The 24,187-nt window shown below is 47.1% G+C and overlaps 2 protein-coding genes across 2 annotated transcripts; both read right to left on the bottom strand.

The window, feature by feature from the left end:
- Window positions 1-7,131: 7,131 nt before the first annotated feature.
- LOC101755881 (L-ascorbate oxidase homolog) lies at window positions 7,132-9,745 on the bottom strand. Its single transcript, XM_004955314.4, has 4 exons — window positions 9,349-9,745; window positions 7,937-9,135; window positions 7,733-7,811; window positions 7,132-7,628 (listed from the first exon to the last, which is right to left on the bottom strand). Exons 1-4 carry the CDS (start codon window positions 9,478-9,480, stop codon window positions 7,425-7,427), a joined length of 1,614 nt encoding a protein of 537 aa, XP_004955371.1. The 5' UTR covers window positions 9,481-9,745; the 3' UTR covers window positions 7,132-7,424.
- Window positions 9,746-15,199: 5,454 nt separating this feature from the next.
- Window positions 15,200-17,218, bottom strand: LOC101755467 (transcription factor NIGTH1). The gene is made up of 5 exons (XM_004955313.4): window positions 16,922-17,218; window positions 16,666-16,823; window positions 16,165-16,582; window positions 15,971-16,047; window positions 15,200-15,856 (listed from the first exon to the last, which is right to left on the bottom strand). Exons 1-5 carry the CDS (start codon window positions 17,121-17,123, stop codon window positions 15,635-15,637), a joined length of 1,077 nt encoding a protein of 358 aa, XP_004955370.1. The 5' UTR covers window positions 17,124-17,218; the 3' UTR covers window positions 15,200-15,634.
- Window positions 17,219-24,187: the final 6,969 nt, after the last annotated feature.

Here is a 24,187-nt window from a genome sequence, read left to right as displayed (position 1 = left end):
TAACTGCTACAATAGAGTTTCCCAATGTATCGACTCCAATCTGCTGTCTCCAATTTCCCATGCGCCCTAGCACTCGCACATTGGTCTATTCTTATTTGGTAATAGATGCTTCATCCTGAGCAACAGATGGTATTTGACAATTGACAGTAAAATAAAGAAAGAAACCAATCCGGCAAAATGCAATCGGCTGATACAAATTAGAGATGGAGAAAATTTCTAGATAGACCCATTTGAATCGTGGTTATTAATCGTGATCCAAATATTTGAATTTACCTATCGCTACTATTAATCGCGATCCGATTATTTACGGATAAACCCCTGTCATGAATGCGAGTTTTACAAAGTGCCCCTGCCTATCTCTCTTCTGTGTCGTCTCTCCCCTCACCGGTTAAACCTCCGGCCTGTCGCCACCGCCGGTCGTCCTGGATGGGAAGCGCAGAGCACCCATGCGCAGAGCTCGGCCAAAGAGAAAGGACCGGGGGCGCACGATTCGCCTCCTGAGCGGTGACCAGGGCATGAGCCGCTTGCTGGAGTTTGGAGTGAGAGCCGTCGCCCAGGAGAAAGACGAGAGCGACCGCCGTCACAGGAAACGGACGTTGTGCGTTTCTAATTTTGCTGTGACCATTTTTCTCCTTTTACATATGAACGAATAACGTTGGATTACGGTTGCATTATACATAGGACTCGGAAAATCGTTTGAATCTTTCATATCTCTTGTGAAGGAAGCACAGCAACGCCTAAACCCAGCACAAGAACAGGGACACCGTTAAGTATATTATTGCCATTGGTATGCACTTGATTTTATCTCAGTTTCACACATCCACGAACTGTAGTTTCTGTTTGTTAGGCTGTTGTAGCGAACATGGTCTTATTAAGCCATAGTTTGTGATTTTGGTGATTGAGTGACAATATAGTCATTGGGACTAATGCTTTGTCTAGCATGTACCTTGTAGGTTTTCTAGGTCCCAAGAATGCAAACCAAATCATGGCAAGGTCCAAATGATGGTATTCTTGACATCCAAATTATGATATTCGAGTATCCAAGTCATGGTATTCGAGTATCCAAGCTATGGTATTTAAGTGATCAAGCCATGATATCTAGGGTTGTTCTATGGTATTGATTATTGAAGCATCCAAATGATAGAAAAAATCTAGAGATGGTATCTTTGGTGTGAAAATAGAGGTATTCAACGTAGAAAAATTAGTACCATCGGATATTCCTATGGCCACTTTTTTAGTAGTGTCGGATCAATTGCCAGAAGAGAAGGGAAAAATCCTAGACCATCGGATGTTCCGATGCTAGGTCAAGAAAGGAGCGTCGGACAAATCATGAAAGTAAAGATTGCATAGGGTCAATGTAATACCCTAATTTTTCATCTATTGCAGTTAATAAAAAAATAATTAGAATTTCACTAGAATTTGCTTGAGTTCGTTTAAGGCCTTAAGGTTTCTCTGTGAATTTATTAGGCATTAAAATCTTTTTCTAAAATTGACTTGATGAACCATAGGTTTAAGTGTGTTGTATTCATGCTGGTTGCATTTCTTATTCCTTGAGTGTGAAAAATTTTAAAAATGCGTTTAGATGATGATTAGGTTCCTCCGAGAATTTTCCATACTTTTCTGGAATTTATTCTCATTTTCTTGGAACTTAATCTAATTTTTGGATGGTTCTAAAAGTCTTTCCAGGAGGTCCAAGTATTTTATTTGGGTTCCTCGTGTCCCAAATCATCTCCAGGATTTTTTCTGAATTTTTCAGAGCTTTTGGAGTATTTTTCATGATTCAATTATGATTTCAGGATTTTCTGGAATTGTTTTCAAACCTGAAATTAATTCTCAAAATTAGAAAAAGAGGAAAATAAATCCGGACTCAGACTAGGGCTATAAATACTTTCCGGTGATCTTTCCAATGCTGCAAACTCCATCTCATTTCGACAACTCTAGCTCCCGCAGTTCAACACCGAACATACGTATCTGTTAAACTTCGGCGAGCAAATTCGGCGAAACTGTCAGTCCTCGATCGAAGGTGAGCACACCAACGCATTTGTCTCGTCATCCTCGATCCATTTTGCTGCTCCTGTGCGAGATTGGTGGTTGTCCCCGGCGATCCCTTGTTCTCTTTCTTTCTCTCTGTTGTTGTTCATGGTCGCCAGCCATGGCCGACAGCGCCTGTGCTCCTGCTTGCCTGGCCTTGAGCCACCCGTGCCCCATGCTGAGCTCCCATGCGTTGCGCGCCCACGCAGACCGTCGTCCTTTAGCCACCTGCCTCGCCTGCACCTATGCGCGCCCACACGCGCCGCCTACCGCCGCTCATGTGCACCCTAGTGCTAGTGCCGACCACACCACCGCAAATTAAAGCACCGCAGCCGCGCGCCCCCTTCCCCTTGGCCTAACCGCCGCCGGCGGCAAGACTCCCCGTCAGCCACACGAGTTCAACCGGACCGGATGGAGGTTGAAGAAGATGACCGTTTTGTAGCTAGGACCTCGAAGAAACCGATAATCTCACGATCCAATCCAACCTTTTAAGTTCTTACACATTTAAACCCTCAGTGTTCACAGACAAGCCCTGGAAGCTTAGTTTTCTCGCAGTTAAGCCCTTGCATCTTGTTTCGATTGTATCTTTCACATTTTAGTTCCGTTTTGAGTGATTCTTTTGCTCACGTGTTGGTCTTAACGTGTAGATTAGTTTTGTACCACTTTTCATTACTGTTAGTGATGTTTGGTGTACTATTTCTTCTTTATTGTATTGCTTTCTCTTGCATGTGCTTGTGTCATGCGTAGAGAACTTGTCGTTTGAGGAATTTTCTGAAGATCAAGGCTTTGAAGAATCTGAGCAGCAGCAAGGCTTTGAGGAAGGCAAGTGTCCTTTTTCATTCCCGTTTATACCTAAATGACATGCAATTGATTCACAATATTTATTTATCGCTTGCATTAACATGATGGGTTCCTATTAAGGACGATGTCTAGTTTTTTTATCATACCTTCCAGTTGGGTTGTTTAATTAAATATCATGGTAGATGATGCTTAGTTTGCTCAAATGGGTTGGTAAATAAACAACATGGTTTTATTATTTACTCAATGTTCCTATATGTTGATTAATTACAAGACCATATCGGTTAATCGGAACATGGAGCGACCACCCAGGAAAATAGTACAACCACAAGAATTACATGGCTCTGGTCTTGGCTAACTAATGAGAGGACTCTAGTGCTGGACTGGTGATAAGAGGGGCATGACTCACGGAACCTTGTGCACTAGAACACACTGGGGAAGTCTTTGTAAAGGTCTCGTAGCATCCCTATGCAATCAAACCTCAGAAGTGTGGTATTGTGCCTACTTTTGCACAACATGGTTGGGTCTAAAGTTCTCCTGAACTTTTACGCGACTTGTGGGTAAAGATGTACAATCTCTGCAAAGTGTCTAAAAACTATTATAGCAGTTGTGCTCACGGTTAAGAGCGGCCTAGACCCTCACATGATTAATTCACTTGAAGATAAAACAACTTGTATTATTTGTTATGTTCATGCTTTTGGTATATCGATGCTCTATATTAATTGTGCGATGGTATAAACTTACATTTGCTAGTAATTAGCTGTGGAATAAAACTTGACCAACTAAAAGTGCTAATTGCAGTTAACCTTGTCAGCCTTCCACCATATAAAGCCTTGCATGTCATATTTTCTTTTCTCTTGCTGAGTACGGCATGTGCTCACGCTTGTGTTCTTTTATATTGCATCTACAATATCTGGATTGCTGCTCAGACCGAGAGAACTTTGAGGATAGTTCTAGGCGAGTCCTTCAGTCAGCTGCCTATGGAGTTGTTGGGGATCCGCTGCATATACTAGAGATTTTTATCTCATTTCTGGTTACGTAATCTATGTAATTCTCTCTCTTTACGTTATAACACTATATTTGATATTTACTGAAGTCATCATATGTGTGAAATATGATCCTAGCACACATATGATAGTCATTTGATTTTTCCTTTAAAACTGGGTGTGATAGTCAAGTTGTGATCGAGGGCTCGACTTGCCTTCCTGGACTTGCTCCGGCTGCTCGAAGTCTTCAAAGCTTGACCTTCGAATTCCTCGAACTGCGGTCCTTCTATACGCCTCACACGAGCACATACAAGCAAATAAGGGAATAAAATAAGAAAACAATACACCAAACAGTAACAACAGAGAAAAAAAGGTCATAAGACTAATCTATGCATTAAGACGAACTCGTAGACGGAAGGATCTCTTAAAACAAACCTAAAACGCTAAAGATATGAACTAAACAAGGTGTTGGAGCTTATCAGTAAGAAAACTAAACTTCCAGGGGCTAAGCTGCGAGAAACCGATAGCTAAAACATAAATACGCATATAAACCGAAGGTTTAACGTGCAAAAGAGCAAGGCTAGGATGGTGGGCACTATTTTACAAAAGACCAGGGGCTAAAATAGAATAAAAATGATCTAGATCTAATTACTTTTGAACTGCGCTGGACCTTGGGTGCAAACACCACAAAACCTAGGGACTCTTTAGCAAAATGAACGGCATTGCATGGGGGTTGACCGTTATTGACCCGGTTCAGATCTGATCCGGACCGTCAGATCGAGATCGAGCGGTTGCGATCGTCTGTAACACGACAGGCAGCACGCGGGCAGCGGAGCAGCGGCACGCGGCGGCGGCGACTCACCTGAACTCGCTCTAAATCAAGCGACCGGGGGCGGTTTGCGACGGGATCAAGCCTTGGAGGAAGCGAAGCACACGTCGAACACATCTAGGGGGTTGTCGTGGTGGTTGGAGCAGCGATGGCGTGAGGCAGCGCATTGGCGCGTGTCTCTGGCGAGCTCGTTCGTGCGAAGGAAGACACGGGGGAGCATGGGAACTTCAAAGGCAGCCTCCTTACCTCCTTTGCGGCGCTCCGGGCTGTGTCCTTGTCGAAAGAAGGGCGACGGCGGCGGAGATCAACGACGACGGGTGACAGGCTGCGCTCGAGCTGAGCTCGAGGTGGCGGCCTTTTATAGCTCGGGGGCGTAGCCTTGGCATGCGCCCAAGGTGCGAGGCGGCGCGGGAGCCGGGCCGAGACGGAGATGGGCCTACCTGCTGGGCTGGTGCTGCGGCTGGGTCGAAAAGAGGAAGGCGGGCCGAAAGGAAGAGAAGAGAGGGAGGGAAAAACGAAAAGGTATTCTATTGTATAAAAATTCAAACAAATGAATTGAAACACAATTTTGAATTCAACAATCAAAAACAATGCACTAGCATGAATGCAATAATGAACTCATATAATTCATTGATTTATTTTAAAATAATTGAATTGCCTAAGAAAAAATTAAATACAACCCATTAGACACATGCATTTAGTTTCTAACAAATTTTATTAACTGCAAACTTTAATTTAGGGTGTTACACAGCGCACAGCCGTCGGCGACGAGCTCACCAGCACCAGCGTCCTCGACTTCGGGATGGTCCCCCTACGGGTTGGGCCGTGCCGCGCTAGCGGTCAGGTTCCACCGGAACGACCGCGCCTGGTTGAGAGACCATTCGTACTGCCCCGGCAGCTGCGGTGGTGGCACAGGCCCGGAGCCCGAGCCGTCATTGCGCTTGGATCCCTGGACCCTTGTCGTCGTTCTCGGCGCACTGGCGATGCCGCTGCAGCATCTCCTACGGGTGATGGGCCTATGCGCGTATGGATTTGGTGGAGGGTGGGCGCGAGACGCTCAGCGGCAGGGCTACCAGAGGCGGCCGGCGGCAGCGCGAGCTCGCCGGAAAGCTATTTCCCCCACCCAGAAACTTTATAAATACCCCCTTATTTGGATCGAGACTATTAATCACGATCCTAATTTTTTCATTTACCCCTATTTTGGATCGTGACTATTAATCGCGATCCGAATATTTGTATTTAACCCCCTATATTAGATCGCGATTATTAATCATGATCCGAATATTTGCGCATAGCCCCCTGTCGGGTGGAAATTTTGCGAGGTGCCCCTGGCTGGCCGCCTCTCTCTCGCTCTCCCATCTCCGACGACGAATCCTCCGCCGCCGCCGCCGGTCGATCCGGTCGGGAAGCGCAGAGCCCCAGCCTTCCAGATCTCCGCTGAGCCAAAGAGAGAGGAGGCCAGGAGGGGCAAGGAGATGTCATCAACGGCTCTGCCGCAAAGTATGGCGTTGAGCGGGATGCCGTACTCGTTGGAGAAGCTCTGCTCCGGCGTCCACACCCTGAGGTAGAGCTTCTGGCCAAGGTATTGCCGGTCCTAGCTCGCCAACCACAGCTTCCACATCTCCTGGTTTTCCAGTGACACCAAGATCGCCAAAAATCCATTCAGGTACACCTGATGAATCACAATTGCCAATGTTCAGTCCAGCAATGTTCAGAATTCAGAGCTTGTTTGTTCTTAAGGAATCTGCTTCCAGGTTATAATACACTAAAACCTGAAGTTGTGTCTTGCTTTCGCGTCGACTGTGATATGAGCAGAGCAGAACAGGTGGAATGGCATATTCCCGTATTCCTTATTTCAGAACAACTGCAATGTTGCAATCCCTTGGTCTCAAAACTATTGTATGGGTAGAAAACATATTGCAATCTGGTAGTTTCCTAGTCTCCTCTCTTTAATGCCATTCAACAGGATCATTTAACCTTACAAGTTAATGCCTAGTGCCAGTGCTTAAGAATATCAAAATGCCAGCAGATCCTTGAAAAATTTATAATCCACCATCATACTATGTTTTCAACTAGTTCATGTTCTATTTTTCACTCCTGAACCTCTGAAAGTCCTTTCCACCTTCATGAGGTTTTACATTCTTGAAGCTGTTAGATTGTTGAAGCTACAACTTGTTGGCCCCTGTTGTTGAGTGGAAATTTGATTCCAGAACCTGCCGGTTTTACTTAAAAAAATGTTTTTCCCCCTACAGAATTTGGAGCAGCTTTTACAATTCAGAGACCAAGAGGTGGTGCTTCAAGTGCTTCTCAGTCGAAGAGGAAATTGGTTAGTAGGAATGGAAAATAGAATGAGCGAGCATTTGAAACTGAAACACTACAAACCACTACATTGTTCCCGCCTGAATTTAGTTTGGTTCAACATCTTGTGCCTTGAAATTTGGTTGCATAAAGCTGAAACCTGCTGACTTCTGTTGATATCACACAATCTAATAAACATCCAAACATATCTGTCATTTCTGAATCAACAATGCATTGGGGAAAAGATCATGGGACAGCTTCAGCCTGAGAGGTCCTTACCCACAGGCAAACCACAAGCAGAAATAAACTACTGACATCACCATCAAAGAATAGCAAGTTCAGATTCTGAGCTTTTGGCTACAACAAAACACTCTGTCACCTATCATCTTGATTTCATCAGCTATATAAGTAGAATGATTTATTCTACGAAACATACAGGTAGTATAGGATGAATCGACCGTGTATGCTCTGCATCTTGGTCATCAGTGTGGCAAGCCGGCGGCTCTACCGCAGAGTATGGCATTGGTCGGGATGCTGTACTCGTTAGCGAAGCTCTGCTCCGGCGTCCAGACCCTGAGGTAGAGCTGCTGGCCGAGGTACTGCCGGTCCCAGATCGCCGACCTCAGGTTCCACATCCCCTGGTTGTCCAGCGACACCAGGATCGCCGACCATCCGTTCGGATACACCTGATGCCAACAAATAATTGCCAATGTTCAGTTCAGTTTCATCGGATACAGTGTTCAGGATTCAGAGCCATGTTCTTGAGCAATCTACTTCCAAGTTAAGATACCTGAACTGTATGCCTTGCTTGCGCGTCGACCAAGTTGTAGGTTTGCCGCTGCATCTCAGTCCACTGGCCATTGCCGTACCTGAATGCATTCAGACGATGATCAAGTGTGAGTGAGTATCTGTTTGCAAATGTTCTTCAGAGGTGACGAAGAGCAGGGCCAATTTCATTCATGTATACTGCGATGGCCGATGGCTAGATGCTCACCCTACAACCCAGAAGTCGTATCCGTCAAGATGCCACGACTGCATCTCGTTCTCGGTGTTCTGGAACACCACCTCCACGAACTCGTGCAGGTTGAGCCTGACGACGGGCGTCCCGGCGCGCGGCGGCGCCCCGCCGACGGGCCTCGCCGGAACGCCGTCCCAGTCCATGACGTTGGCGATGTTATAGTTGTCGGCGAGCTTGAGCGGCGTGTCGGGGACGACGAACGACACGCCGTTCACGGCGCACCGCCGCCGGCCAGCGAGCACGGCGGACGACGAGCTCGCCAGCACCAGCGTCCTCGACGTCGGGATGGTCCCGTAGTGGAAGGAGCCCTGCGGGTTGGGCCGCGCCGCGCTGGCGGTGAGGTTCCACCGGAACGACCGCGCCTGGTTGAGGGACCAGTCGAACTGCCCCGGCGGCGGCGGCGGGAGCGGGCCCGGCGCCCGGGCCGTCGCGCCGGCGTAATGCAGCGTCCCCACCGCCGTGAGGTTCGCGGCGGCGAAGCGCGTGGACACGACGACAGCGTAGTCGAGCGGCGGCTTGTCGAGCGTGACGAGGAACGCGAGCGACTGGCCGGGGTGGATGTCGAGGGAGTCGTAGGCGTTCTGCACGGGGTGGGTCCCCTCCACCTCCGCCAGCCGGAGCGAGTGGCCCTGGATCCTCACGTTGACGGAGGCCTTGAGCCCGACATTGGAGACCCGGAACAGGTACGTCCTGCCGAGGTCGCCGACGAAGGTTGCAGACTGGGCGCCGTTGATGAGGAGTCCATCGGGCGGCGGCAGGGCGGCGGCGCCGGCGTCGAGCGCCTGGCGGAGCTGCTTGTGCCCGGCGGCGTACCAGTCCCCGACGAGGAGGGTGAAGTCGCCGGCGGGGGGTGGGTAGGGGACGGGGATGGCGGGGCGCTGGTAGACGTTGAGCGCACCGAAGCCGCCGGCAGCGCGGTGGAGGGCGAGGGAGGGGAAGTAGAAGAAGGTGCCGATCTGGTCCTTGGCCTGGAACTTGTAGGTGTAGTTGGCCCCCGGCGGGATGGCGCAGTTGGTCCCCGCCACGCCGTCCTGCCACGAGTTCTTGCGCTGCTTGATGCCGTTCCAGGTGAGGAGGAAGGGCTCGTCGAGGTTGTTGACGACGTTGACGATGAGGTTGTCGTTGGTGACGCAGTCGATGCGCGGGCCAGGGAACTGGCCGTTGATCAGGATGCCCTGCGATTGGTTGAGTTCGACAGCAACGGCAGCTCGTGAGTCGACATGCTACAGTGAAATCGAAACAGAGTAGCTCCCTCTGCATCCTGAAACTGGATTGGGGAAAAGAAGGGAACTTTTTTTTCTTGGCAGCCATCGGCATTGCAGGGACCAGGGAGTAATGGATATTGGCTGGAGCTGGAGGATGGAGACAGAGATGGCAATGTGGCATACCTGCTGGGTGGTGCCGAGCGGGTTGATGGGGCCGTAGGTGACGGTCCAGGTGTAGTAGCGGTAGGGATCGTCGGCGCCGGCGAGGGAGACGGCCACGGCGAGCAGGACCAGCAGCGCCAGGGCCGGCGCCATGGCGGCGGATCTCTAGATCTGGGGACACACGGGGCCGCAGTGAATGGCAGGGTGCGGCGGTGGTGGGGTGAGTGAAGCGGGGAGAGAGAGAGAGTGAGCTTTTATAGCTAGCTGGGACGGCAGCTTTCTTCTTTCTCGCGGCCGGGGTGCTCTCTGCTCTCTGCGACTTGCGCGAGGGATTAAACAAGAGCAAAGCTACGCGGGGAACACGAAGGAAAGTAGGAGCCGAGATTTAAATCGATAAAGCGGCGGGGGTCAGCACCATTCCGCGTCGAGCTGCGGCGGCGACGGAGAAAAGGCGGGGACGGGGAGGGCAGGCAGGGCCAGCCTGTCTCCGCGCCGTTCCCTCCCGCCGTGCTGCCTCGCTCTGTCTCCAGCATTCAATTCCCTTTTGTACGTGATTTATTTGATTTCCTTCTGGAAAATGTTCGTGAACTCGTGTCACAACTTCATGGCATAGTTATCATTGAGAATTTGTTAACTGTGTCTGTTGAATTTTACGGTGATGAAACTCCTCTCGCATGCTATGATGAAACTCCCTCTGCGCTCTCTGCTTTCTCCTCCTAATAATCTTACCATGTGGTATGTTGTTTAATAGTCATACTAGGCTGATTCCAGAGGGAGAGCAGAGTTTACGAGTTAAATTCCACTTTCAGGGTACATACATGTAAAGTTGATAGCAGACGAAATAATGGGCATGTTCGCTTCAGCTTATAAGCCAGCTGAAAAGCTGAAACGACTGATTTGTATGAGAGGAAAATACTGTTTGGTGGCTGATAAGCCGGCTGAATAAGCTGAAGCGAACAGGCCGAATGGACGGAGGCTAACTACTACCGGTGCCACTTTACATGGTACCATGACACGCGACGACAGGAGACGAGGCACAGACTTGAGAGGTTCACCCAACACGTGAATCCATTACCCATCCATCCTGACAGGATCCTGTGCCCTAGCTGCACGGCGCGTCGTGACCTCGTCACCCATGGGGCCCGCATGTCAGCGTCACTGTCGATCTTCTCTTCCATTTCTTTTTTATGAGTGGGTGATGGCATTTCGGAAGGAACTTAGCAATGACCGTTATTATGTGCGCATGTTTACTGTTTTCAAGCAACGTCTGAACCCCGAGTAAATAGGGTTAGTGTAACTGCCTAACTAAGCCTGCCCATTCATCAAATAATAAAAGGTAGGGGAGTACGACGCCTTTCTTTTTTTTTCCAAACAGTACATATGCATACGTTCATATAAACACGTGCGCACTTAGGGCTTGAATATTTGCAAAGCCAAAATCAAGGCAATCCTAAAAAATTTGGCTACAAATTGGTTCATTGTCAAAAAAATTGGCACACCAATGTTTGTAGCCAATATTATGGCATGTCACTAGAAGCTTCTTGATAGAAATAAATATTGGTTGGCATGTTTTAGCACTAAACCAAGCAAGTATTTAAATTTCTTACCAAAACTTTGACATGCCCTGATTTTGGCAAACCAAGATTTTGGCTTGCCATGATTTTGGTTCGGCAACAATTGGAATCCAACAATCAAGCCCTTAACCCTATGAATACACGCACATAACCTTATACCTATGAGGGACTGAGCTGTCAGATCTCAAGATTGACGAAGTCATTATTGGCATCTTGCTATCGACGGGCACGTCGTCTACCACTACTGAAAGAATAGTGCCGGTTAAATCATGGAATGAAGTCAGAAAAATGCGATCGCCAGTGCCAGATCAAGGACTCGAACCCCTAGTGGACAGGTTTAAAAAAAAATCTAACCTAGTTCGTCTCTTTTTCCACCATTCACTCATTATTGTGAAAAAAGAATGCTTTGGTAACGTTGTATATAGCTCTTCATATGCAAGGTGGTCTATTTTGTAGGTATTGTGAGGTCAAATTATCATGATGAAGATTGTATTCATGTTCTCATGTTTTGTTTGCTCCTTTCCTAGGTAGTGCGACACAGTGTTCTGGAACCATGGTGCAATCCACACATATGTGGAAGTGTACCTTAGCTTGGAAGACAATGGACTCGATTGTCCAACAAACAGCATCAAAAGAAAAAGGAGAGGAAATAATTAAAGCCGGGCATAAAGGAAAAGTGTGCCGCCTTATTTAAGCTGCACGGTCCACCGTGCTAGTAAGCCCTTTTCATGGGCCTAACACGTAATCTAAGGAGTGAACAAACGGTTTTTCGTTATATGTACTGGTTGCATCGTGTAAGCCTTTTATTATTTCTTCCATTCTTCTTCGTAAAGAAGAGATTACTGATAAATGCTGAACTGTTCTTCCCACAGCAGCACCCCATTTTGTGCAAAAATAGTGAAACACAGATTAAAAGTCTAGACTTGAACACCGTATCATACGCCCCATTTTGTGCAAAAATAGTGAAACCGGATGGGGCCACCGTGTTCGATCGAGCTAGGGCAGGTTGGGCCACTAGATTTGAGGGCGTCTCGCCGTCAACAGTAATGATTAATTTTGATTTTAGGACTTCTTTGACAAAAGGAAATACTAAGTAATACACATTGCGCAACACCTTAGACTATTCTTTTTCTTTTGGCCTTCATAACAAGGATTATTCAATAGGAACAAAAGTATTTGTGCATCGAACAAAGGAGAAAGAACAAAAAAAAATCGTACACTTAAAACAGGTCATGAGAATAAAAGTTAGTACACTTGTTCCGTTGACAAAAATTTATACAACCGAAACAAGGTTGTTTAGGTGGAGCAACATTTTTGTATGAGAGAGTAAAACTTTCTACGACAGGGATAAAACCGGATTCTGGCAGAACACAATGAATTGGCATGAACTTTGGATCTCTATACGTATATACATATGCTTAACTTTACTATTATTTTTTCATCTTTTTTTTTGTTTTGAGCTAAATGCTAGTAACTTTGTGAGGGATTGGATGATTGAAACCAAGCTGAAGAGGAGAGGGGGCTAGTAGTCTAGTAGGGGCCAATGCCCCCCACCCCAACTTTGAGGCTCAAACACGAGAAAAGAGATTTTAGACACTTATATTATATATACGTACTCTTGTGTGTTTAATAATATAGCATAGAATTACTCTAAATACTTCTTGATAACATAAACAGTAATGCCTATTCCAGGAGTGTTCCTACATGCAATTCTGTAAGATGGATAGGTATTGACGGAAGATGTGTGCCTGACGGCATGAAACCAGTGGTTCATCAGGACATAGCACATAGTGGTCGTGGTCAGGCTGCACATGGTCTCACTCAGCAGGCAAACATTTGCATGTGGCTAATCCGGTGGACAGTACTAGTGTTTTATAGTTTATTATTACTAATTTACTACTGCTAGGATCAGTAAGTATTGTTAATAATTTGCTACTTGCAGGCAGCGCAAATATACCGGTGCAGTATATTTGTAGGGGCATAACACTATGCAGTGGATTAAACTAAGATATACTGCTGCACAATGAACGGTGAAGGGTAAATACAGATAAAATACTCTGCTTAAACTTCCTTGGTAAAAAAAGAATACTACTCTACTTGCATTGAACAGTTAGTTACTTGCTGTGGGCACTGGGTAGTAGGTAGCAGGAGCAACTTTAATTTGTTGACTAAACCATGTGGGCGCTGAGCCGTGTCGGCCGGCCGGGGATCCCAATCCAATGTTCTCAGGTCTCAAGATCCACCGCTGTACTGTATGTCACGCACGCTTCCAGGAGCTGCTGCATGCCCTTTTTCATTTGGGTGGTTCAGGAAATGCCGCGTGGGCCGTCGGCGATCCCTTTTCCTTGAGGAAACATGCGCCGAAATGGAAACGCGCAGGGAGTAGTGTCGGGTAGGCAGACAGACTTGGCTGTGCATCCCTATTTGCGTGTGGCCATGCATGCTGCCTAATGATCGATCAGACGTGGGTTAGGGTGCATTCATGATTACGCATGCATCCTCTCTCGACGAACTGTCGGTCTCTTCGCTTCAGCTTATCAGCCACCACCAAACAGTATTTTTCTCTCACAACAAATCAACCGTTTCAACTTTTCAACCGACTTACAAATCCAGCTGAACAGGCTATGTATATCCGTTGCTACGTGCCTTTACCTTGAGTAGGCTCCCATCTGAACCCAAAGCGTCTCTTTCGTATCTGCACCATCTCATACTCTCATCAGCACGTTGCCAAGCTGACAGCGAGCAAGCAAGCTACAGAACAATGGATGCCTCTGGGCTCTGGCCTGGCATGTTTGTTCGGGCCAGGCAGGCAGCCTGTAACAGCTACGTATATGGGCCTGAGTCGTACGTGGGCCAGCTTTTCACAGGCCAGTCAGCAAAGGATTCAATCTCAGCCCGTGAAAAAGAAACAACAAGTCAGCCCGCCGTCCTCTCTGCACATCTTTCTTCCAAAAAAAAAAAAACAAGAAGAAAAAGGAAGCAGATGGAAAGGAATATTCAGAGCACCCGTCTGATCGTTAGGAATATTCACAGGCCAGAGAGAGCGACAGCAACCAAATGCGACGAATATTCAGAATATCTTTCTGAAAAGAAAAGAAACGGAATATCCACCGTTCATCGGATCCAACCACCACCCATTCCCCACTGCACTGGGACCCTCCCTCTCCTGCTGCCGATTCCATCCATCGTCTCTGTCGCTTGGTTAGAACAACAAGCCAAGTGTAAACACTTCGTGAAATGAAAAAAAGTTAAATCCTGGATGAATCAACAGCCGGTCCTGAATCCTTTTTAAACTGCAAGAATTGTCTCTGCTCCTCTTTGATTTTGCGCCAAGGCCGACCAAGAACAGGTATGCAAGTTTGGAAAAACGCAGTCAGTCAGCAGCGACTAATCTCTGTCTCAAGGAACCTATGATTTGTTTTATTTTTAGTTTTATTTTTGAATACTGAAGCTATGATTGGGGAGGAACGCTGAGCAGGTCAAGGCGAGCAGCATGTTGAACCGAGAAGAAAACGCATGCGGCGTGCGGGCCTCTGCAGCTAGAATATACTCTGCGAGTCAGCTCAGCCTCAGCTGTGGATAAGAGCAAGCCAGGACAGGACAGGACCGGACCCCCAGCGATTACATTAGCTAATGACACCACTTGCCTGACCGGCCACGACAGCGACGGCTGCGATTGTTAATCGCCGGAGAGCCCCGGCGGCATGCAACCGCCATTGCATGCAGCTTCTTCTTCTTCAGCACCACCGCGACGGCGACGATGGAGAGAAGGGATTCTTGGCGTGCCGACGCCTGGTCTTCCGGCGAGCAACGGATCAGTTTCTTGGTGCCGGCTGGGGTTGCAACAAACTCTGCTGGATGACGGTTGGGGAAGAAGGGCTTCTTCTTCTTCTTCTTCTTACCAATTCCTCCTACTTGTTATTGGGGTGTGTCATTCTTTCTTTGCCTGACAAGGGAGGTGAGTGTGTTCAGCTCAACAGATGAGCTTGAGTCTGTTGCAGATAACAACAGCTTCTTGAATCTTGATGATGGGGAACAGCCTGCCCTGTTGGTTGGTTACTTGGTTCATCAGGATGCCAGCAAGGACCACACCTCCATCAAGTTCCAAGAAAAAAGGACAGCATCCAAAGTCTCCATTCAATGCTGGAATATATCACCAAGATCTTTTTCCTTTTTCCTGACATCTCTGAATGGGCCCTGCTGAATGATAAGTATGCATCTGGAAACCACATTATACAAAAGTAATAAAACCCGAAAAAGAACATACAAGAACAACCAGAAATTGGGCACACGATGCATGTTCTTGCAACAATTCATCTTTAACAACTGTTCGTTCATTCCATGAACAACAGCAAAAACATTTTATTCAACAGAAAGATGAGAAGATGGTATAATCGACAAACGGATTCTATAGGTAGGTAAAACTCTTCTCGGGGCGAAAATTGTAGCTCTGCCCGGAACATGGATTAACAAGCCGCAAAACTGTAACTAGTATCATCTCTTTGCCGATGTACAAACCCGACCCGACGCACCATCATCAGTTTCATCTCGAGCGCTCAAGGCCCGACGATCTCCCCTGTATTTGTTGTATACAGATAAACTACACTACAGTCTCCCCATGGCTCCTTCCTGAAGCTGCAATTGGCGGCATCGCCATCCGCCAAAGTCTATCTCTGAACACTTCCTTTGCGAACCGTCTATCTCTGAACACTGATGATGCAACTGCCTATTCATCATTTCCAGCCATAGCTCTCGGACCGGCCATCTTCCTCCTCGCAGCTGACGGTGGCCGCTGATGAGACGGCGAGGCCTGAGGTTGAGAAGTGGAGAGGACCCTGGGGAGATCCAGACTGTGAGCTGCTTTGCTCCTGGGGGATCCACAGACCTCCCACAAGCACAATTGGCTGGCTTACAACGGCGGATCCAGGCGCCCTTCGGTTGTGCAGCCGGTATTTCTGAACAATCAACATCACAGAATCCAAGTTAGTATAGTATCCTCACAAATCACAACAGCAAGAATTGAGTGGATGTTCTTCAGGTGGACTGAAAGGTTGTGATGAATTGCTCACCTGAAGATGGCTTTTCACCTCATCGTTTGTCAGACCATCCACCTTCATCAGCTCCCTGATTTGCTTCGGAGTGGCAACTGCAGTCATGCCATGGAAATGGAATTCATTAATTTCATGTTTGCGCTTGCTTCTATCACAAGGAATTAGGAAACGTAGCCCACAAAAATCGCAACAATCTTGTGAAAAACGCTCACCTTGGGGCCCACCGAGTTGGTTCAAGGCTGCCACGAACTGGCGGTGAAGGTCCGGCGACCATGTGCGCCTGGCCTTCCTCGCTTGCTGCTGCTGCTGCTGAGCTGTCTGCTGCGGTTGAGGCTGGAGGGTCAGAGAAGGCGCAGACGGCGCCATGGCGACCGCCCTCGCCGCTGCCTGCGCGAACCCCACGACCTGGCGGCGGCTCTCCTCGGCGGCGCCGGCGGGAGCCGGAGCGCTCTTGATCGCCGGCGGCGACAGCAGGGACAGATCCGGCATCCCAGCGTCCGCGGCCTTGTCGTCCACTCTCAGGCACAGCGGCGCGAACGCCGGCGCGCCGGAGCCCACGGCCTTGAACGGCACGAAAGCGCCGCCGCCGCCAGACTTGGCCTCCGGCGAGCTCCTCCCCTTGTCTTGCTTCTGCGATCGCAAAGCTCCGAGTTCTAGGCCACCGGCGCGCCAAGAATTCACGAATCGACGATGAGCAAGCACCCAGATCGTACCTCTGATTCCGAATCATCCTCCCGGCCGGAATCGCCGGTCCAGAGCTGCGCCGTGCTCATCCACTTGCTCTTGTCCCCGGCGGCGCCGTCCTCCTCCGCCGCCGCCTTGCGATCGCTCCTCGCCTTCTTCCCCGCCTCCGCCTTCATGACATCAATCACTGCGCACACGCCGCCGCGTAAATAAAACCGCCCCCAAATAGGAAAGGCACACGAACAAAAAAAAAATCATGGAAAAAGAAAGAAAAGATTTGCTCACCTTCGGCGAGGAGGCGCGCGCAGAGCGGGAGCTCGCGCCGGAACATCTCGATCTTGCCCCGCTCCTCCTCGAGGCGGCGGATGCAGGCGTCCACGTCGGACGCCGGCGCGTCCCTGGCCTGCCTGACGGCCTTGGAGGCGAAGTACCTCAGATCCAGGCTCAAATCGGAGCCCATCCCGATCTCCAAGACGTCGAGCCCCATCGGAAATGGATTGATTGGGTTGAATCTACGCTGGTGGAAGGGGGAGCTGTGATGAGGCGGATGGGAAGGGAAGGAGGGTGGGGGAAGGTGAGCTCCATTTATAGAGCCCCCAGCGGAGAAGGAAAAAACTGAAGATGGGAGTGGTAGAATCTGCGAATCCGCAAGGACGAGTTTTCACGTCCATTCGTGCATTTACATCCAAGCCCTTTATCTTTGTGTATTTTTCACTTAGATTTATGTATCCACTCCTATTGGTGTAAATGATAAAGATTTGGCCAAGATTTTGTAGAGAAGCCTCGTGCCTCTAGCCTATTTAGATTGGTCACATCTTTTGTAAATTTAGAGTGTTATTCACTTTAAAGAGTTACTTAAAATTCTGAACTATGTACTGGGGTCTAACTTTTGGAAGGTATCATTTTTGCATAAATTCTGCAAAAGGCCGTTCCGTTTTACACACCACAGAATAAGCATTGCCTTCAACTCACACGGGAAATGTGACGCTCGTACTCTTATTTGAAAACTTTGTAGTTGTCTCCGTTGCTAATTTTCGATTGATGCGACTAGATCTCTCATGAAAAGTGGCCTTAGTAAATATATACCTCATTTTATGAAAGACATATAGATTTGTTTGAAAATACTCATAGTTCTTTGATCCTTTTTTTTTCCAAAACACTAACTTTGTACTCGCTAGTTCTTTGATCTTTTCTTTTTTGCACTATGAACATCCTGGTGAGCCATGTTGGGCCTAAACTTTTATAGGATTGGCTCAAATCTCGACCCACGGTGACACTAGAGCGCGATCAACATTCATTGCAAACATCACACAAATTTGGTCACGTGAACGGAATATACCTGTTATTTTCTACAAGCAAAGGAGGTTTTCCATGACAGCATGCATGATGGTTAAAAGAAGCTTCATCACACACAAAAAAGAGATATAGGATACCATAGGATGCCCCTTTGAAGATAGGAATTGGCCTATTCACATTGTCTTTATTGTGGTAGTGACATCATTTCAATATGGCATATGCATACGGGGATGGAATATCCCTTGTACAAGATATGTTTTTGTTAGGGAATTACCAAGAAATTGGGTCCATCTTTGCTCTCTACAGGGATAGCTGGTGTCACCCCCCACTACTTGTTGTGCTACCATTTCTGGTGATCAGAAAAGCACATTATGCATGTTATTGCAGGACAGTCAACTTTTAATCCATGCAACTTCAAGATGACTCTACTTGTTCTACTGACAAAATCACAGAAATGAAATCTGCATTTTTTTCTTCTTCTTCAGCAGCATCTGATTTGCTCTTTGGGAAAGTATGAAAAAGAGTGGATAAAATTAAAAACCGGCCGGGTAAAACAAAAGGGAGGGAGGAAGGGAGAGGAACCCCCAGCTGTCCAATCCTGCGGTGCTCCTCCACCAGCAAAGCGACAGTGCAAAGGGCCAAATAAAATAAAGTTGGATTCCTGGGGGATATGCCGTGCGAATTTGGACGGCTGCTGATTCAGATTCCGATGCTCGCTCACTCCACCTTGAATCCAACACTCAAATTTCCAGCAAATTTTGTTTAATTTCTTTGTTTTCTTTCTTGATGGTGAGAGAGAGAGAGAGAGAGAATTTTGTTTATTTTCTTTCTTGATGGTGAGTGAGTGAGAGAGAGAGAGAGGGAGAATAATGGAAATATTCTCTAGGTGCGGTGCGGACCATGTATTATGAGATGCTTTCTTGGACCTATGCGACGAGTAGAGAAAGATTCCCGTTCCATGGCAGTCCTGTGGTTTCGGTGGAGAACGCGGGGGCATTCTCGTCACGTTCCGAACGGACACCTCACGCGCACCCGGTTCGCCACGTACCGACCTAGCTACTGGCTACCCAAATCACTTCTGGTCACGTTCCATTTCGCACACCGCAAAAGTAGAGTGAAAATGCAAGAGGTCAAAGAAAAACCTATTATTGCACGAGGGAAACTGCATATATTATACTACAATAAAAACTACCCACCTTCACGGTACGGTCCTCCGATCTGCTGCGGAGGCAAAATCGAGGAAATTTGTAGATAAGAAATCCATCAGGTAAATTTCACAAGAAAATAACTCGTAGTTGTAGCTAGTGATGCATTCGTCGAAAGGCACCTCGCTAACGTCGAGCACATTCTCGTGCATCACTGGAAGAATAAGTCCGATTAAATTTTAAAATAAATTCAGAAAAAATACGTGCCGAGTTGAGATTTTGAACTCTGGATGGACAAATTTTCCAATTTCAGCCTAAGTAATCTTACCAGCTCAGCTGCGCTCGATTCATGCATTCGTCGTGGTATATGTATGGGCTATTTTTATACGTACGTTTGCAAGACCTAGTATTTAATGGCATGTGGCATGCATGCATGTACGCATTGTCGCGCTGAGGATGCGCGTGCATGCATGCATGTATCTAGGCAGCTACACAGTTTGTTGCGAATATAATGAAAAAGCGTTTGTTTACGATGCGATAGATCCCTTTGGTTTTTTTTATTATATTATACATTTTGTCAACTCTGCCCGGCCGTACTCGTACAGATTCTTTCTTCCCTATGGATCGGAGGTACTACAGTAGTCGCTAGTACACAGGACGTCGTACAAAAGCATGCATGTACAGTACTCCGTAGCAGGGGCGTGCGAGACATTTCATCACTTCAGTCGGCTTATCAGCCATCAAACAGTGTTTTCCTCTCACAACAAATCAGTCGTTTTACCTTTTCAGCTGGCTTCTGGTTTGTCTAAGGTTTGAGCGGCTGAAAATTAAACACATAATGCAATGGTCATGGAGCAACTACGGATGCACTGCATCCATGTTGGGTCCGTACACGCCGTTGTCGTTCTCTCTTCTTCTGTTGCTACACGAAACATTTTATATCTTATCTATAAGGCAGGGTATTGCTGTCATGGCGGCCAAAAGTTCCGGCTTAGTACGGTGTTAATTACACGTCAAGATCCACATCCTCACGTTATTACACGGGTTGAACCAGGGGGTATTGCTTTTTCTTAATACCAAGACAGGTGGCCATCTCTCGCCATCTTGTTGATAGGGAATAAGGGTGGTTTTCTATACATAACATGTTTTAGTTTTTTTATTTTTTTAGATTTATAGATATTATTATACATCTAGATATAGTTATGTTGAGGTACAAATATACATATATACCTAGAAAAGTTAAAATAATCTACAATTTTGAACGGAAGGAGTAAGTAAATTGTTTATAATTCTGAAGCAGGAACAAACAAGTCTCTTATGTAGATTGTAAAATAACAATCTAGCTACAGACTAACGAGACTGTTACCGTCCAGTAACATTTTGCTATGCTCCCTGGAAAAGGAATGCTCACCAAGCATGGAGCAGCCCAGGCGACGATGTGTAGGAGGGGTAGTGCCAGCGTCGCAGCGTGTCGACACGTGCAGGAGTGGGGATGCATGCAAAGGGACAAAACTCCAATGCTAGCGTGGGAATAGGACTATTATAGGAGATAAGCTTATTCACGTGCCCCGAGATGCTCCTGGGCCCCATTGCTCCTCCTCGCTCTCCCATGGCTGCCTGAAGGAGTGGACCAGGGCCTCCTGCTCGGCTGCTCGCTAGCTACCTGCCGGCGGAGCGTAGAACCCACGCCGGCGGCCGGCGCGACGGCCGTTGCGGGCTTCTGGCGAAGCAGCTGCTGGCCCGCACGGCGCGAAGGTCGCAGCACCGAGGGCGGCCGGCGAAGCACTAGGCGACGGGGCGCCGGCCCAAGCGCGTGAGGCGGCGGCGACGAGCACCTCCGTGCGAGAGGACGAAGATGTTGCAGCTTGCGGGAGTAGATTGGAGTGAAAATTGCTTACACGTGGGTCCTACAGCAACTCGAGACGCGTGCAAAACGATAGACCGATGGGTGGACGAGCTCTTTCTTGTGGTGACATGGAAACGCCACATCGTGCTATGAGCTAGCTGGCCGGCTTTTACCCGTTGGAGAAGGCCTAATGGTATGGCATGGTGCGCTCGCTCGAGGAGAAGATTCCCTGGCGTGGGCCCAGCAACGGGGCGACGACAACGTGGACGCCGAGGCGGAGGGTGACGCGGCGGCAGCAGGGGTCCCCCCCCGGCCGGCGCGGTGCGCCGCATCGCGGCCGCAGCGGCCAGTGGCCTCTTCTCTTCTCTACTCACGCAGTGTTCTCCGCGTCCTGCCATCCCATCCAGGATGTGCAATAACGCATCACGTCCCCGTCTCCCTTTGGTGCTTCGCTGACAACAATTTGGTAGCCTCCTCCCTATCCGCACCATCCCTCCCTCTCTCTTCACCAAAACCTGGATTATTAGTTTTTGATGCCACCACATCGTGCGCTAGCAATATTTATTTTATTTTATTTTATTTTTGTTGTCGCTTAACTGTTAACGGACACATAGTGGTACCACTGTAACAGTATCGTCTAGTTCTGGAAAAAAAAATCCATGATAATGTGGGAGCTCGTGCTGAGCTGAAAACTTGACATGTGGGCAGGTTTCACCATGAGGAACCAATACTAGCTTTGAGATATGCTCACCTCGCAGCACTATTTTATTTCTGAGTTAGTGCTCCCTCACCGTGTTACCTTGTCTAAGTTCAATTACACGGTCATGACATCGATTAGATTTTGTTACTTAATTGGTTTGCAAGCGGTAGGCAAGAGGTATTTGGTGATTGTGCTCTAGTATTTTATATTGTCAGGTCGAGGTTAATGTCCTCTCATTCGTGTTGCCTTATCTAAGTTCAATACACTTCTCAAGATATTAATTAAGATTTGTTAATGCATCTGGCTTGCGTACAGTCAGCATCGGCTGGTCCTTGTTGCTATGTTCTAATCTTTTAAGTTAGTAGATTGTTGACAATACCCTCTCATTCGTGTTACCTTGTCTGAGTTCAATGCACTTATCAAGACATTGGCTAGATCTGTCAGCTTATCTGATAAGCGCGTGGTTAACAAGGGCTCCCTTTTATGTCTGTTGTGTTACAATGCTTTTTCTTAGTTTGTCGGCTCATATAGTCGATGGCACATTACACCGCATGATTATATTGAACATATCTTAACGGTGTATATTTAAAGAACACCTACCTATGAGCTTGAAGGCTTCGCAGCCTATCGGCTCATGAATTTTACATTTCCCTTGTCAATTGTAGGTCAAATTGAGTGTCACGCCGCGCACCTACGGGAGCCAATTTGGAGTCTGTAATGGAGTTAAACAGATCTCCCAGATCCTCATGTGTTGTTGACGTAGAGTCCTGTGGTCTAGATTTTGTATCAACACAGCTACGGAGAATAGTCTTCTTTCCTTTCCTAAAGTGACCGTGGGCATGTCACTCCTTCATACTAGCTTCTTGAGATAGGTAAGAATGAGAGAGAAGGAGCAGGGAATCCAATCATGGGACGTGCCCTCCCTTATCCACTCACCCTAGGATGTGGACATTTCTCATAAATGAGGACGTGCCTACTCTGAGGTCATATGCATGCATGCATGCCATCTTCTAGTAAAAGAAATATTTTTTCATGCAAAACAATGGGATTATATATGTGAGCTCAGAGAAAAATTAAGAAGATTGCTTGACAAAACTTTATAAAATCCCAGTCCCAGGTTCGTGCATGCTTAGCTCATTACTACATTAATTTAGCATGCCAAATGCACATATATTGTTGTTTAATTTACCAAAATAGAAAGACCACAATCTTGGTAAAAAAACGGCGAGGAAAAATACTACAAGCGGTTTTAATTAAGAAGTTCTATGTGCGGAGGAAGGTCTAACAAAGACATGAACGTCTCAGCATGCTCTACGTTCCAAAGGCCTCGATTATCCGCGCGATTAAAAAATTTATTTATTTATTATCCTAGTCTTGAAGTCAATCAATTATTTAAGAATCTATGCATGCCCATAAAAAAATAGATGTTGCAAAACTTGTTGAGGAAAAAAAGTAAAGAAATTGCAAGGCACTACAAAAAAAACACTACTATATATGAATTAAAAAAAAACCATATTGACCCAATGTGCATTTTGGGTGCCCCCCAACCAAAAGAGAGAATCCTGAACAACATGATGGTATCTTTTGCCACCTTTCAAAGTGGTGAATTCTAAGGCAAGCAAAGATGCCAGAGGATATCAACACTTTAGAATTTGGATGTGTGCACTTGCTGAGGAATCTCTCCCATCCCACCACCCAAAAGGAGGCCATCTGCTAGGAGAAAGCCACCATCAAGGACACACTGCATATATGCATGCAGCATGTGTGGACTGTGCCCACAGGGAGCAGTAAAGCAAAAGCAGCACACCATTAGATTAGTGGTGAATTAGATTCCCACTAATTAGTAAAAAAAGCACCTTTCTGTGATGCCAATTGCAGTGATGCATGGATGAGAGGACTAGCCAGTGGTTTTGATGCCCTGCTTTGTGGTGATGGCAACCCCTGGGCTGCACTGGTTGGTCCCTTTCTTGCTAGTGCAGTACAGGATTCGATCCCGGCCCTCTCTCTCCCCCTCTTCTTTCAAGTATTCCACATGATGCGCTCATGGTTATGAGCCAAAGAGACAAACATGTATGATTTGTTTGCAATTATTGACACCGAATTGATCAGATCTTCCGTTGCAAGCATGTCGCCACTCAACTGTTTTTATTCCAATCCTGATATAGACAATAAACTATAGTCCATGGAAGCACATTATCTATGTTAAAGTGATGTACGTTTATGTATACTTAAAGATTGTATGCACACCTAAATTTGAGGCGAATAAAACTTGGACTTAATAAGTGGCGGGTTGTGACCAATAAGTTATTGAGTTTTTTTTTATACATCAAAGAATATAAATAAAATTGTAGTTTCAATATTATGATCCTTAAAATCTCTGCAGGTGGAATCCAAATTCTTCATTCATTATTTTTCAAAATATGGGAAATTGCACAAAATTTATCGGTGTACTGCTTGCACATCCTTCGAGCCAAGAACTTGCCAAGGAGTTCCTTTTTCTCGTTCATGGCGACGTTGATTGCACGTCGGCTGGCTTTTAATTCTTGATGGAGAAACATGGCTCG

This window comes from Setaria italica, chromosome II (assembly GCF_000263155.2).
Source record: "Setaria italica strain Yugu1 chromosome II, Setaria_italica_v2.0, whole genome shotgun sequence".
Taxonomy (NCBI): domain Eukaryota; kingdom Viridiplantae; phylum Streptophyta; class Magnoliopsida; order Poales; family Poaceae; genus Setaria; species Setaria italica.
This window is presented reverse-complemented; position numbering and strand designations above follow the sequence as displayed.

Coding starts and splice junctions, on each gene's coding strand:
- LOC101755881 (XM_004955314.4), bottom strand. CDS start 9,480: ATGGCGCCGGCCCTGGCGCTGCTGGTCCTGCTCGCCGTGGCCGTCTCC. Junction 9,136..9,348: donor CGCTCGGCACCACCCAGCAG/GTATGCCACATT, acceptor AACCAATCGCAG/GGCATCCTGATCAACGGCCA. Junction 7,629..7,732: donor AAGCAAGGCATACAGTTCAG/GTATCTTAACTT, acceptor TGTTGGCATCAG/GTGTATCCGAACGGATGGTC.
- LOC101755467 (XM_004955313.4), bottom strand. CDS start 17,123: ATGGGGCTCGACGTCTTGGAGATCGGGATGGGCTCCGATTTGAGCCTG. Junction 16,048..16,164: donor CCAACTCGGTGGGCCCCAAG/GTGAGCGTTTTT, acceptor GCATGACTGCAG/TTGCCACTCCGAAGCAAATC. Junction 15,857..15,970: donor AGGTGAAAAGCCATCTTCAG/GTGAGCAATTCA, acceptor TTGATTGTTCAG/AAATACCGGCTGCACAACCG.